The 16,459-nt window shown below is 37.5% G+C and overlaps 1 protein-coding gene across 1 annotated transcript in view; it reads right to left on the reverse strand.

The window, feature by feature from the left end:
• Positions 1-680: 680 nt before the first annotated feature.
• Positions 681-16,459, reverse strand: part of Stt3a (STT3 oligosaccharyltransferase complex catalytic subunit A) — a 30,364-nt gene continuing 14,585 nt past the window's right edge. The window contains exons 10-18 of the mRNA XM_027411795.2: positions 15,296-15,451; positions 14,051-14,142; positions 11,910-12,065; positions 11,450-11,638; positions 9,845-9,961; positions 9,626-9,728; positions 4,336-4,524; positions 2,755-2,870; positions 681-1,584 (exon numbers count right to left, since the gene is read on the reverse strand). Coding sequence (XP_027267596.1) covers positions 1,546-1,584; positions 2,755-2,870; positions 4,336-4,524; positions 9,626-9,728; positions 9,845-9,961; positions 11,450-11,638; positions 11,910-12,065; positions 14,051-14,142; positions 15,296-15,451 — 1,157 coding nt within the window. The 3' untranslated portion in view covers positions 681-1,545. The remainder of the gene's footprint in view (positions 1,585-2,754; positions 2,871-4,335; positions 4,525-9,625; positions 9,729-9,844; positions 9,962-11,449; positions 11,639-11,909; positions 12,066-14,050; positions 14,143-15,295; positions 15,452-16,459) is intronic.

Below are 16,459 nucleotides of genomic sequence, written 5' to 3' on the forward strand. Positions count from 1 at the left end.
AATGATATGAGTTATCCCATTCATACTATAGAGAAAGCTTACTAATAACCTGTAATATAATCGTATTGATAAATCTCAGATTAACCTTTCCCACTAGGCAGTAATTATGTATATAAATCAAGTAATATATTTACATATAGGAAATCAAATCTTCTATTAAATCTAAATTTCAACCACAGTTAAAGTACACAGTACATAAACTGGCTTGAAGGTAAAGTCCTTAGGCATACAAGTGTACCTAAGCATATATGCACTGAGTACGAATGTGACCATCTAAAAGTCATATAATTCCTCCTGTTTTCTTAAACAGGTACAACTAACTTCTTTAAGACAGTTTATATACATCAGTAATTATGACCTATGTTGTAAAGTACAAGAAATGTCCTATTGAACAGAAAGTTGTTTATCCTGGCATAAAATAACTGAGACCTCTGTGCTCTGAAGTTAAAATGTTTTTTAGTTTTTTCTTACAGTCAGACTGTCAATGATCTCTAGGCACCTGCTAGTAGCAACACTTCCCACTTCCTAGTTACATATTTTGCAAGGGCTTCAAAACCAGGTAATCAAGCCTTAAGTGGTATATGAACACAGCAGACTGACACTAAAAAAACAGAAGCTCATGGTGGATAACCCCAAGAGGTTTAGTGCAGTCTACAGGAAACAAGCAAAGAGCCATTTACTGTGTTTTAGATTTAGTGAAGTACTGAAAACCAAAATTTCATATAGGTACATATGATTATATCTGATTCCAGAAACATTTACTGACCATCAACCTCTACATGTGTATGTCAGAGGAGTGTCTTCCTCTCAGATTAATGTGTTTCACTGAGTCTTAAGAACTACTGAATTAGTCACATTTGGTTCACATTTCTGCTTAGAATAATAAAAACACTATTTGAAAAGATCCCGGTGAGATCAGAAATACTTAACAACTTTCTGTCCTTACAAAGCCAAAGAACTTCTAAAGAAATAGACATTGAGAACATAGACGTAACAGCAAGAAAGCTGTCTTCCTTGCTCAGAAATAGCACTCCTCTGGTCCCAGAAGCATTTATTTATTTGTTAAAAATTTATTATGCACCCATTATATGCAAAGCATTGTACCAGGGTGCTATAAAACAAAAAATGTGACAAAAGTTTTTATATTTGTAAAACCACAGCTAGTCCTTGAGTTTGCTGATGGGAGAAAGAAAATGCTCCTGTTTGGTTCATCTGGGGACCTAGAGCATGGATATGGTCTTCCATCCATTCACTTCTGTGATTCTCAAATCAGCCGATTTAAGTCAAAACAAATAAGGCACATTTAAAAAAAAAAATACCCCCCTTTAATTGACCAAAGTAAAGCCATGACATTTCATTTGGTAACCTGCTCAGAATTATAAAAATCATTTCATTTGGCCCAGCTCATAACTGTCCAGGGCAAAACTTCCAGACAATTCTAATCCCATCCGGCTCTGTTCTTATAAACTGCATATAAAAAAAAAATCTTCGGCGTCCTCAATATGACGCACTCAGTGCGAAGCATATCAGGGCACAATGTAACATTTATGTCCTTGACAAGCCTCGATTATCCAGGTCCTTTACCTGCAACATAAAGACATCAGTTTAGTATGTACACAAAGTTCGACTTTGGAGAGACCTACTAGTTCCACCAGAACAGGAAGGATTAAACTAGACTCTGTTGCCTGTTTGACAATGTGAAAACTAAGCAGGGATTAGAACCTACCTACTGTCCTTGTCGTTTAGGAAGAAGTATACACTAACTTTGGCATTGACCATAAGATCTCAGTCATTCCTTATTTTCCCCACTGTTACTTGAGAGTTTTGCTATGTAGCCTAGGCTGGCCTCAAATTTAATCCCCCTGCCTTTGCTTCACTAGTTCTGGGATACAGGCACATGTTATATCTGGTTCAGTCTTTTCTCATACAAAAAAATGTAACACACTCATACATGACATCATGTGATTCTGTATTAAGAATTCAGCAAAAAGAAAACATAGTTCAAAACACAAACACACGCATTTCCCCCAACCCCCAGGCTATTTCAAACCTTACCTAGAACAGTATTGCTGAACCAAGTATAGTGTCTACATCTTTAATACTACCATTCCAGAGTCTGAAGAAATGGGATCTAAGTTTAAAGCCAACCTGGGATAAATAATAATTTTAAGGCCAGCCTGAATGGAATCCTGAGACCCTATCCCCACAACCATAAAGAAAGGGGGAAAAAAAAAAAAAAAGTACTGATCTGGCAAAATGGTTCAGTGGGTAGAAGCACTTGCCATCAATCCTAGTAACTTGATTTTGATTTCCAGGACCCATATGATAAAATACCTGACACCAGCAAGCTGTCCTCATATGTAGCATGCATATATAATGCTTCCTTTCATATAAAAGTGTAGTTAAAAAAAAAAACTTTTTTTTAAAGAAAAAGAAAGGTTGGCATAACAACTGCCAACTGAGATGTCTCCTTTCTAAGAATAATCAAAAATATAATTAGTAACATTTTGGCCTGGCCAGATGGCTTAGCAGGTAAAACTGCATACAGGCCTGATTTCCTGAATTAAATCTCACAAACCTATAAAAAGGTAAAGAGAGAATCCACAAAGATGTACACACACACACACACACACTTTAAAAATAATTAATACTTCAAGTAACAAGCTACTTTGAAACCAGATGCCATTAAAAATGTACTTATCTGAAAATTGTATACTAGAACAAGAGTTATCTGAAATATAGCCACCTACTCACCTTGTATATCCTGACCAGCCAATGTTCTGTGGTATATGCTTCCTCCAGGACATCAAGCTCAAAGTCTTTATTACCAATCTCAGCATTTCGAACACGGTCAAAACCTGGCGGACGCTCTAAAAGTAATAAGAAAGAAAGCTTCTTTCTATTCTGAAAGTTGATTTCCTAAAGAGATGGAAGCTGCACACCAACTACTGCATTGATTGCTATTTCTCAGCCTGCACTCTGACTAGAGTCTGCAAGAAAAAGAATTAGATAGACATGGCAAATCCCAGGGTGGTGGTGGCACACTCCTTTAATGACAGCACTTGGGAGGCAGAATCAGTTGGATCTCTGTGAGTTCGAGACCAGCCTGGTCTACAGAGCTAGTTCCAGGACAGCCTCCAAAGCTATAGAGAAACCCTGTCTCAAAAAAAAAAAAAAAAAAAAAAGTGCTACCCTAGTTGAGTCCTGTCCAATATGATACTTGGCAGAGCCCATGGCCTTATCTCTTATAAGTCTACAAGGTGATTTTCAAGCTCTCTACTCCTGAGGACTGTTATCCAGAGACCTAACACCAGTAATCCTTTCATGGATCATGAGTCCAAGACTTGTATATACTGCAAAAATTTTCCCAGACACAGGAACAAAACTCAAATGGAGAGGATCTAACCTGGCCAAATCCTTCTTGATGTATTCATCTAAAAAATAGAAAAGTGTTTTTTTTTTTTTTTTTGCTTTTTTACTTTTGTATAGTATTGAAGGTATTTTTTTTTCTTTATCCCTTAGTCCTTCTCACACTACATTATCCTTTATTGAGAAATTCACAATAAAAGATAAAATTTTTTGTTTGTTTTGTTTTTCAAGACAGCCTTTCTCTGTGTAGCCCTGGCTGTGCTGGAACTTGCTCTGTAGACCAGGCTGGCCTGAAACTCAGAGATCCACCTGTCTCTGCTTCCCAAGTGCTGGGATTGAAGATGTGCACTACCACCCAAGCAAAAGTTAATTCTTTTTTGGTTTTTCGAGACAGGATTTCTCTGTGTAGCTTTGGAGCCTACCCTGGCACTCGCTCTGGAGACCAGGCTGTCCTCGAACTCACAGAGATCTGCCTGCCTCTGCCTCCTGAGTGCTGGGATTAAAGGCATGTGCCACCAATGTCCAGCTAAAAGTTAATATTTTAAAGTACATAATTCAGAGGCAGACTGAGTTTGAATCCTGTCATGTGATATTAGTTGGCTCAGTAACCTGTTTGGTTATTTCAATTTCCTTATATAAAATGGCATTAACGGGGGCTGGAGAGATGGCTCAGAGGTTAAGAGCACTGACTGCTCTTCCAGAGGTCCTGAGTTCAATTCCCAGCAACCACATGGTGGCTCACAACCATCCGTTATGAGATCTGGTGCCCTCTTCTGATGTGCACATATACATGGAAGCAGAATATTGTATACATAATAAATAAATAAAATCTTTTAAAAAATGGCATTAACATTAGTTTCTAGCTTCTGGGTTCCTGTGAGGACTAAATGAGTTAAAAAGACTAAGCAGAACATGGGAAACAGTTTGTGCTAGCCATCACTATTGTTAGTATTATGAGTCACTCACTGGCTTCTGTGTAGACCTGCCCAAATCGGTAGTAACACATTTTGTACATAAGGCAGTTGAGCAGCACTGGAGAACCCTCACGATCCACTCGGAATTCTCCAGTTGGAGTATAGTAGTCATTCTCCTTGATGTGTCTTCCTGTATCTGTGCTTCCTCCAATCCGGACCATCCAAAGAAACTTGTTGATATCTGGAGGGAAAAGGAAAAGACTGCTGTATCAGAAAGGCTGCTGGATCTAAATAACTCAATGAAAATGTCACTGTTTCTAAGGAAATTTCTATCACACTTTTCTAATAAGGAATGCTATCATTTAACTATGTAAAAACGGGAAATAGTGTGTGAGCAAAACATTTCCTAAAGCCGAGTTAGTGGCTCACGCCTTTAATCCCAGCACTCGGGAGGCAGAGGCAGGCAGATCTCTGTAAGTTTGAGGCCAGCCTGGTCTACAGAGATAGGCTCCAAAGCTACACAAAGAAACCCTGTCTCAAAAACCAAAAAAGAAAAAAATTTCCTAAAAATACAAAACTTTTATTAGAAATTGTTTAAGGCTGAAATTGTATGCTATTGGTCCAGTCTTAAGCCACAACTAAAAGTATTCCTAGAAATCAGGAAGCACTAAGCTATTGCAAGCAGTAGCCAGGAGCCACATATACTGAAGTAAGCACCCAAAGTATTATTAATGCCAATTTAGAGGAGTTGTAAGAATATAATAGCAGTGAGAACTAGGCACACTGGGGCCTAAATGTAATCCCAGCACTAGGAGGCAGAGGGAGGAGTTTCGTGTATTTAAGGGCAGCCTAGACTACAAAGCATCAAATTTTCATATAAAAGAATCTATACTATGATCAAATATTTTATTTTAAGCCTTCATAAGCACTCAATAAAAAATAAAACTAGAAGCCAGGTGTAGTGGTACATGCCTTAACCCTAGCATCTGAGAGGCAGAGGCAGGTCCATCTCTGTTAGTTTTAAGGCTGGCCTGGTCTACATAGTGAGTTCCAGGGCAGATAGCTCTACTTTTCTAAAAGCAACAGAAAATTTATATTCAAAGCCCTGCTAATTGCTTTAAAAAATATCATCTTGCCTATGCCTGTAATCTAAACATTGAAAATGCTAAATTAAGGGTAGACTAAGAGGTCAAGGCCAACCTAGGCAGTATCTTAAAAGATCAAGTCATGAGCATTTTTTGGTTTTGATTTTGTTTCTATGGTAAAAAAGAACTCATGATATAGCATATGCTGGCCTGAAATTCAAAGGCCTCCTGCCTCAGCATGTAGAATGCTAAGATTATAGCCATAGGCACACTCTACCATCCATTACTCTACCTTTTTTAATAGAACCAAGAAAAGATAATAATAACTAAAGACTAAAGGTGAGTTGGGAATGAGCAACTAAAGCAAAATCAAACAGCAGTGAGATTGTCTTTTGACACATATTAGTGGGGAGGAGGGTGGTATTTTTAAAATGCATAAAGTATTCGCAAACAGACCAGCTGAAATATTTAATAAATGACAACATTTACAGCAATAATAATAATCACTCTCAAATTTTCAAGACTCCTATTAATACAGATTAATAACATAGTCTTGAGGAATTATCTTTCATGACTGTCATAGGCATGTTTTCATATTGCTAGATATTGAATATTCTGCATTATTTTTAATGTCTCTAAAAGGTATTCTATTGTCTTAAAAAAAACAAGTCTAGTTCCAACAATTATTGTCAAATCATCATTCCTTAAACAATTCAAAAATAGCTGGGCGGTGGTGGTGCACGCCTTTAATCCCAGCACTCGGGAGGCAGAGGCAGGTGGATCTCTGTGAGTTCGAGACCAGCCTGGTCTACAAGAGCTAGTTCCAGGACAGCTCCAAAGCCACAGAGAAACTCTGTCTCAAAAAACCAAAAAAAAAAAAAAAAAAAAAAATTCAAAAATATGACAGTTCCAAAGGAAGTTAAGGGTTTTTTTTTGTTTTCCTGGTTTTTTTTTCTGAATAAGTCTCTTTTTTGCATACAACTAGCTAGTAAGCAGCAATTTGACTTTACAAAATCTGATTTTTACCACATTCTTATAGTACTGTATAATAAACAAGGAAGAAGTAGTTTCCCCATTGTCATTATAAAACATCTGTATCACCATTATAAATATGCCCAAATGAAAAAAACAAACTCAAGTGCAGACAAATATGTAGAGCAACTGAGAATTGTAGAGTGCCTGCCCTGCAAACTAAGGGCCTAAATTCAGATGCTAAACAATCCATTAACAACAACAACAATAAAGCCCAAACCAGGTGGTGTTAATCCCAGCACTAGGGAGGTAGAGGCAGGCAGATCTAAGTGAGTTCCAGGCCAGCCAAGGCGTCACAGAGAGATCCTGTCTTGAAAACAAACAAACAAAAAAAAAAACAACAAAAAAGGCCAGTGTGGTAACTCGTGCCTGTACACTAGACCAGGAGAAGTATACAAGAGCAGCAAGTAAAAACAATCTACAACAGAATGAACAGAGCACACATCATATGTATTATTTCTGCAATTTCAACAATTGGCTGAGCCAGGCCAGCATGAAGGAGGGAGGCAGAGGCAGGCAGATCTATATGAGTTCAAGGCCAGCCTGGTCTACAGAGCAAGTTCCAGGACAAGCTACAAAGCTACACAGAGAAACCCTGTCTCGAAAAACAAAACAAACAAAACAAGCAACTGGCTGAACTACACGGTTAATGTAAACCTATATGTTTAACTAACAGACTTTATCTTTTTTATTGGGTTAGCTTTACTCTGTATTATAGGAGCTTGGAGAGACAACTTAGCAGTTAAGAGCACTGGCTATTCTTCCAGAGGACCTAGGTTTGATTCCCAGCAACAACATGGTAGCTCATAATCATTCTATTTCCAGTGGAGCCAAGACCCTTTTCTGCCCTCCATGCACACCAGACATCCAGTGGTAATGAGACAAGCATGCAAGCAAAATGCCAATACACATAAAATAAAACACTGCCATATATTATATAAAGGTAAGTTTGCTTAACAATAAATCTGCAGAGACTGAGCAAATAAAAGGAATACATGTAGAATTTTCAAGGTCAAGAACTAACAAAGGTTTAGATGTATGACTTCAACAATTCAATATGTCAAGTATATATTAATCTGCTTTAAGAAGAAATGTACTGTAAGTCCAGATAGCATGTGTTCTTAGGCAACAGGAGTAGATCCTACAAGCCAGTGCAAGGTATTCTAGAACACTAGTAACAATTTGGGTGGTAGTTATATGGGTATGTTTTTTTCTGTGAAAACTTATTAAACTGTAGATTTAACAATATTTGCACCTTTCTAAATGTTACACTTCTTGAGTGATGATTAGTGGGGGTGGGGGGAGTGTGTGACAGCTCACTGTGGGTGGGGCCACATCTGGGCTGGTTGGTTCAAGGTACTACAAGAAAGCAGGCTGAGCAAGCCACAAGATGCAAGCTTGTAAGCAATACTCCTCCATGGCTTCTGTATCAGCTCCTACCACTGTGTTCCTGACTAGAGTTCCTTCCCTAATTTTCCTGGATGATGGACAAGCTGTAAGATGAAAGAAATGCTCTCCTCCCTATGTTGCTTTTGAGCAGTGTTTTTATCACAGCCAACAGAAACCCTAACTAAGACACTAAGCAATATTTCTTTTCATGATAATTTACTAATGATAACTGCTTACCTCCTGAATTTCATAAAAAAATTTCCAATATAGTACAAATAATGACACTTTTATTCCAACATCAAACATATTCTACTCAGTTTACAGTTTACACTGTTACTTAGTAACAGTGGAAAGATTTCAAGAAACTACTTGTGTTTTTTTGTTTTGTTTTGTTTTGTTTTGTTTTTTCAATACACAAGGTCTTGCTATTCAGACCAAGGTAAACTCAAACTTGGCAATCTTCCTGCACACCAAGTGCTAAGATTACAGATGTGCACCATCACACCCTATAGAGCTATCCCTTCAACTATACTTATACATATATCATACACATACACACAAGTAAGCAGATATGCATATATACAAATATATATTTGTACTTAAATAGATATTTTGATAATTACTACCAAATACTGCTGAGGCAGTTGTTTGTTGTTCCTGCTATTATCGATTTTACTTTGCTTTTACAGGATACATTTGAAAGCATCTTTAAAAAACAGCCATAGGACCGGTCGGTGGTATTGCACACCTTTAATCCCAGCACTCAGGAGGCAAAGGCAGGCGGATCTCTGTGAGTTCGAAGTCTATTGATTGAGTTTCAGGACAGGCTGCCATAGGACTGGATTTGAAGAAGCAAGTTGTGTAGAATCAACCACACATTCAAAGAAAATTAACATAGAAATACAAGGTACTCACTAGCTGAAGGAAAAGAAAATATCTGGGATAAAATGTAACCAGAGTATTGACTAACTGAGCAGTATCTACATTCATGATTTCAAAACACCTACCTAGACTTAAATCAAAAGTTGCAAATTAACTATACTAAGAACAGAAAAGAGAAATTCGAGATGAAGGGTAAAATATTTCATCAACTGTAAGAAGTTGATAAAAACCAATGAGATGGCTCCACAGGTAAACAATGCTTGATTCCCACATAGTGGAAGGAGAGAACCAACTCCCCCCAACATACACACAAACAAATAAATGTAATAAAACAACTTTTTAAAGAGATGTTGATATAGTACAACTAAAACTAATCAATCACAGAAAAGCAGGAATTTTAAAATAAAAAAATTTTAAGAGTATAGCTTAGTGGTAAAGTGCTTGCCTCGCACATGTAAGCTCCAGGGATCAGTCCCCAGCACTGCAAAAACAAACAAACCAAACAACCTAAGTAACTGAAGATAGGAATTACTGCTTCTGGGCACTAATGTTAAAGATGCTAATTTAAATTCAGGGCCAAGAGACAACCACTTACTTTAAACTTCCAGAATTGTTTACTTTTAGAAATACAAACATGCATTATTAACTTCAGTTTGTGAAAGTTACTTTTACTTTGTATACACACACACACACACACACACACACACACACACACACACACACACACAATTTTTCTTTAAAAAGAGAAAATAAAGACAGATGGTGGAGGCCTGTAGTTACACCAGGGAGGTAGAAGCAGGAAAATCAATAGTTCAAGGTCACCCTTATGGACACAGCAAGTTCAAGGCCAGCTTCTCAAAAACAAATATAAATAAATAAAACAATAACCAACTCACTACATTTTCTAAGAATCTAAGAATGCCCCACAGGTAGATATAACATCAAGTATATTACCATCAGAGGAATACCCAGTAAGGCCTCCAAAAATGACAAGCACATAGCTGACATCAAGCTCCCTCATGATTTCATAGGCTTTTTCTTCTGTGGATGCCATTGCCTAGAAAAACAAATGTACAATTCTCAAAGAAAAATCTCAAATCAACCTCCTCTCCTAGTAACATATTTCCCAGTAGACCTCATATATCAGACACTCAAGGGACCCTTTTACCTTACCTGTCCTACTCGAGAAATATGAGTATTATTCCACGTGTTATTATCTACTAAAATTGTCCGATTTGCCATTGCAGTAATTTGGTAGCCATAATCCCACCATGACATGACCTTTGCATCCTAAAACAAGAATGAAAATAGGAAAATGTTCATCTCACTGCTCTTCAAAACCAAATGCTAAGATATGTGGAAGGACATTTGTGATAAGACTTGCCTAATTAATCAACCTCTTTACAAAGTAAGGTAATCCTAACAAGAAAGTAAAATTGGGGCAACTGCTCCTCCACTCATCTATAATCAGGAAATATCTTATATTACATACAATCCAACATTCCCAAATAGCCTAATTCCAGATCACTGAAACAAGCACAATGGATCAAGAGGTATGGGGGACTATGAAGTACAGCTATGACAGCTTAGTGTCATCAGGTAATTTAAAATTTTTTTTAAGATTTGTAAATTATGTATACAGTGTTCTGTCCGCATGTATGCTTGCACACCAGAAGAAGGTACCAGATCTCATTATAGATGGTTGTGAGCCACCAGGTGGTTGCTGAGAATATTGAACTCAGGACCTCTGAAAAAGCAGCCAGTGCTCTTAACCTCTAAGCCATCTCTCCAGTCCCTTAAATTGTTTTCTTTAGAGATAGGGTATCACCATGCACATCAGGCTGGCCCCAAACTCAAGAGGTTCACTTGCCTCTGCATCCTCAACGCTGCAATTAAAGGCATGTGCCAACACTCCTGGTTTGTCATTAGGTAATTTTGAATAACTGATCCTTAATAACATTATAAAATCTTTATAAAACATTATAAAATTATTACAGAGATAAAAGGGAAAACACAAGCCACAAAACATGATGGAAAGGATTAAGATTCTTAGTTTGGGGGCTGAGTACACAGTTCAGTGTTAGAGTATATACCTAGCATGTATTAAGGTTCTGGGTTCAATTCTCAACACTACTTTTAAAATAATTCTTAGTTTGGGTTAGCAAATCTGACTTAGAAATACTATTTCCAATAGCTACTGCAAAGAAATCACTTCAAATCCTCAAAACACATAACTTCCAAAGTTAAATATTATTATTAGGGTAGTAACTGTTTACCTTGATTCTGATTCTAGTTGCTATTTTTTTATAGCAAACATATTTAACATTTTCTTCTTCTGTAACTGGGTTGATCTACCTTATATTAAAACCACTGCCATATCAATATAAGTGTAAAAGAGAATACAGAATTTAAGAGATACTCTAGAACAGCAGTTCTCAACCTTCCTAATGCTTCTAGGACACTTCATGGTGTGGTGACACCAACCATAAAATTATTTTTGTTGCTACTCATAACTGGAATTTTGCTACTGTTACAAATTGTAATATAAATATTTTTTGGAGAGAAGAAGAGGTTTGCCAAAGGGCCACAACTCACAGTTGAGAAACACTACTTTAGACAAAAGCCCTCAATGGAGGTTGGTCTTAAAACTTATTAAAAACTGAGTTTCTAAATTTCTAATTCTTCTAAGCTTCCTATCCATCTAAAATATGTCAGATTCGCTACAATATCAAGTGACTTCACCACTATCTGACTATCCAACTTCTCTCAAATTTTTACCTCTGGAGTATTGTGACGAAGCCAGTAATATGCTTCCCGGAAGTCATCAAAAATGATCCTACTGCCATCCCCACCACGGGCAGACAGTACAATGGAGGGTGAAGAGTAGGCTTCACTGGTTACCCAAGTTGAATGAAAAGTATAGGTGATGAGAAAAAAAGCCATGACCAGTATCATTCCACTTGCCACCTACAGAAGAAAGAATTGTTTAAACCCCGCCTTCAGAATTGTACAGTAAACCAGACACAGCTTCTTATGTGAGATCAAAATATGTCGGGCTGCACAAGTTAACTCTGACCATCCAAGACACTGCTCTAATATTCATATCAAACATACACAGGCATGTACATACACATGCGCGCACTCGCGGGAGCACAGGCAAGTACACACAGACACACACACACACACACACACACACACACACACACTTTCTCAAGCCAACATGTTACTTAAATCACACCTCATTCTTAATAGGGTAAGTAGAATCCTGTTGCTTCTTGCTCTTCTTGTCTGGGCGACTTATATCCAGATTCTTCATATATGTGGACAGCACCTGGGAGACACCAATGCCAGAAAGAATGCACATAACAGGTGCCAACACCAGCATCAGACGCACCTGAAAGGAACAAGAAGCAGAGTTAGCATAATCAGTCTTTCACAAATGACAAGATTTCAGTCTACTAATAGACTGACCATGACACCAATTCAGCCATTTTCAACAAATATTCTACTTCAGCAAAAGCGAAATAGAAAATTTGTGGTATAGCTACAGCATAACAGAAGTATTTCTTAAACTTCATTGGAGTTGAGCCAGATGCAGTGCAAATCTGTAATTCCACCAATCAAGACGCTAAGAAAGGAGAATTAAAAGCTTAAGGCCAGGACTAGAGAGATGGCTCAATGGCTTCTAAACACATACATCCTCTTCTAGAGGACCTAAGTTTACCCATGTTAAACAGTTCACAACTGCCTAAAATTCCAGATCTGTCATCCTCTTCTGGACCCTGTGGGAACCTGTACCTGCACATATGAATGTATACATATACACATAATTAAAAGTTGTTTTGTTTTGTTTTTTAAAGCAACTGGACTATAAACTGCCGTATTGGCTAAGCAGTTTAAGAGCATGTATTGATTTTCCAGAGGACTGGAGTTCAGTTCCCAATACCCAAATTAGGCAACTCAAGGAGACCTGATTCCCTCTTCTGGACTCTGGAAGCACCTACTAGCATGTAGCATACACACAGACACAAACACATACATATAAGTAAACATAATAAATGATAATCTTTGGAGCTGAAGAAATGACTCAGTGGTTTAAGATCATCTACTGCTCTTCAGAGGAACTGAGTCTAGTTCCCAGCAAACACACTGGGTGGCTCACAATAGACTGCCTCTAGCCTCCATGGCACCTTCACTAACATGCACATACAAACACAGACACACAGACACAGACACACAGACACACACACAAATAATTAAAACTTGGCGGGGAAAAGATCTTGTCTCAAAAACCATTAAATATAAATAACAAACTGCTGCAGATCTAAATGTGTCTATGTTGTGAATGATACTATGAAACTTTTACTTTTTTATATATTTATTTTTGTTCATTTTGGTTTTTGATAGAGAGCCATGTTGGCCAGACCATTCTTGAACTCATGGTTCTACTTCCCAAGTGCTGGGACTACAGGTATATGCCACCATCCCCAATTAAATATATTTCTATTTATTTATAACAGTAAATTGCTGTTACTGTTTCTGATTTTACAAATTATAAAAAGGGCTGGAAAGATGGCCCAGCAGTTAGGAATACTAGCTACTCTTCCAAAGGACCTGGTTCAATTCCCAATACAGCAATTTATAGTCCAGTTCCAGAGTACCCAACTCCCTCTTCTGGACTCTAAGAGTGTCAAGTATGCACATGGTATACAGACACATACTCAGACAAACACCCATACACATAAAAATAAATAAAATAAAAACATTGCAAAAGCAGGGCCATAGTGGCGCATGCCTTTAATCTCAGCACTCAGCAGGAGGATCTCTATGAGTTCCAGGCCAGCCAGGACTGTTACACAGATAAACCCTGTCTTGAAAACCAAAAAAAAAAAAAAAAAAACCATAGTTTCAAAATAGTGTAAGAAATATATTAGTACCTTACATAAAATCCTTCTCTGTCTTAACAAAGCAGTAGACTACTCCCTAGGCTTTAAGATAAAAAAAATTCACACTCCAGGAGCTACAGAGTTGGCTTAGTGGTTAACTTCTGGCTCTTCTAAGGAACCGAGTTTGGTTTCCAGCATCCACATCAGGTGGCTCACAACTGCCTGTTAACTCCAGTTCCATATAAATATTTTTCTTTAATCTGCTCCAAATTCAATGAAGTACAACAGTGCCTAACACAAGGCTATGTACTCAAGAAAATTAGACTCCACAAACGGAATATAAGTGTCAGTGTATTCCAAAAAAGGATTAACAACAGCAAGCAGCTTTGCAAAATCACCAGTATTTTTTAATTCGGCCAAGCAAAAAAGAACAAACAAGAAAGCACTTCAGAGTCAAGGATAAAGTTTGGCTAGAACTGAGGGAATTCCTCACCATTACAGCTGAAAAGTACATGCTGGTCACACCATACATGATGATAAAAATCCGAGCATCAGACAGGTTACTAAAGCAGTAATAGAGGCCAACTACAAAAGATGGAAAGAAAAGTAAGCAGCTGAGCCCTGTAGTCAGAAACCTACAAGGGAAAGTATCTTCATTATATGACTGGATGACTTCACACATTTACCTCAATAATTCTAGGAATCTATCCTAAATAAAATTATTCAAAGATGCTTACTATAGTATCCTTAATACCAAACAACAAATAATTGATATGTCTAGTACAAGGGAGGGTTAATTATACCTTAAGTATAAAATACATTAAGATACTGCTATAAGAAGTTACAGGTCCCTTTCCTCTTCCACATCTTCACACACTTCTATAGACAAAAAAACATTTCCATAAATTCTAAATCAGCAGAAATTTTGATTATTTTTCCCCAGGCCTCAGTCACGCTAAGGCAAGTGTCCTACTCCTGACATACTCTTAGCCCCATGTCTAATCATGACTCTTTACAACTAGGAGAAAAAAAATGAATGATCTCATTCACACTCAAAAATGAATGTACCTATAAAGACAGGTTGTTTAGGCTGGATGTGGCATCATGCCCCTATAATCCCAGGACATTCAAGGAAGGTAGAGTCAGGCAGATCTCTGTAAGTTTGAAGCCAGCCTGCCCTACATTGCAAGTTCCAGGTTAGCCACAAATACCCAATAAACCCTGTCTCAAAATTAATTAATACTGAAGATGGATTTTAGCTAAAGCTTTTTGAGAAAGTTTCACTATGTAGCCCAGAACTCAAACTCACAATCCTCCTGCCTCAGGCTTCCAACTACTAGAATTATAGACATTTATCACTGTATCTGATTTAAAATGTTAATGGATGTTAGGACTAGTGAAAATATACCTTCTTGTGTGTTTTTAACTTATCTCTATTGTTCTTACTATATAAAAATGATTTTAACTATAAAAACTCAACATAGAACTTCAATATAGCCAAGAAGAAAACTGGGTAAAAGGGAAAGGAATATGCTATGAGTACTAAGTATAAGTACCCACACGGGGCAGCTCACAACTGCTTATAACTCCACCTCCAGGTATTGGACACCCTCTTCTGGCCTCTTTTTTTTAAAACCTAACAAAAAATAAATATTTAAAAAGTAAGGATGAGGGTAGCTAATATATTTGGAATCAAAGGATGATTCGTATGAAGGTAACTTCAAAATGCAAGACAGACCTGGAAACATGAAGACGAGGAGCTGCAGATCAAAATAGTAGGAGGACCAGGTTGTGGGCTGGTGCTCAGACACAGATGCAATGATGGGGATGTTGTTTTTAGCATAAGAAGGATCCAGCAATGAGTAGAAACGCCCTGTCCAGGGAGAAATTTTTCCTGGAAGAAAAGGCAATAAAATTTCACATATAGTTCTAAAACATAAAACTAAAATGCTAAGTAATCACAACATCCCACTTTATTTTTATTATTAGTGTGCCTCTGTAGTGTCTTAATATGTACAGAAGCGTTGAAGTCAAAGGGCAAATCGTGGGAGCTGGTTCTTGCCTTCCATCTTGTCTGAGGCAGGATCTCCTTTATTGTTTCTGCCTCACTGCATATTCTAGACTAACTTACCTCCAAGCTTCTCAGTGATTGTACTGTCTTAGTTACCCATTTCACCCCACTAGTGTGAGATTATGCTAAAAACACTTTTATCCACAACATTGAATTTTAGTAAACTTCTGAGATAAAAAAGCACTGTTTCCAGTTACCACCATCGGTAATATTTACAGAGTTTTACTCCTTTCAAACGTGAGAGTATTTTTGTCACATAATAATTGGGCTACATATAAATTCACAGGGGGAAAAGGGTTCAGAGTTGCCTACTGGAAAGGAGGGTCTTAGACTTAATCTGGTCAAATCAAGAAATCAAGGCCAACTCCAAATCTAAGTGAACCAGGTCCTCCATATTGCTATGAATTAGAAAAATCAAATTAGCTTCTGACTAGTTTTTTTTTTTTTTTAAAAAGAGAATATCAATTAAACTAAATAGCCATGATTTAACTTCCACAGAATGAGATGAGTGCCATGACTTAAAGTATGATAAAGAGTTTGAGAATTTCCACAAGCCAACCAATTAGAAAGAAAAAAGAAAACTGCAAAAAGACTGGTGAGGCTAAATAGTCCTGTTAGCAGCTCTACAAAGACACTCTGCCATGCTGAATCCAAACCAGCTGACAAACAGAATGAATCTTTTCAAAAGTAGGACTTTGAGGCTGAAGAGATGGCTCAGCAGTTAAGAGCACTTGCTGCTCTTGCAGAGGACATGGGTTCAGTTCCCAGTACCCATGTGGTGGCTCACAATTGTCTGCAACTCCAGTTCCAGGGGATCTGATGCCTTCTTCT

Source organism: Cricetulus griseus, chromosome 4 (assembly GCF_003668045.3).
Source record: "Cricetulus griseus strain 17A/GY chromosome 4, alternate assembly CriGri-PICRH-1.0, whole genome shotgun sequence".
Taxonomy (NCBI): domain Eukaryota; kingdom Metazoa; phylum Chordata; class Mammalia; order Rodentia; family Cricetidae; genus Cricetulus; species Cricetulus griseus.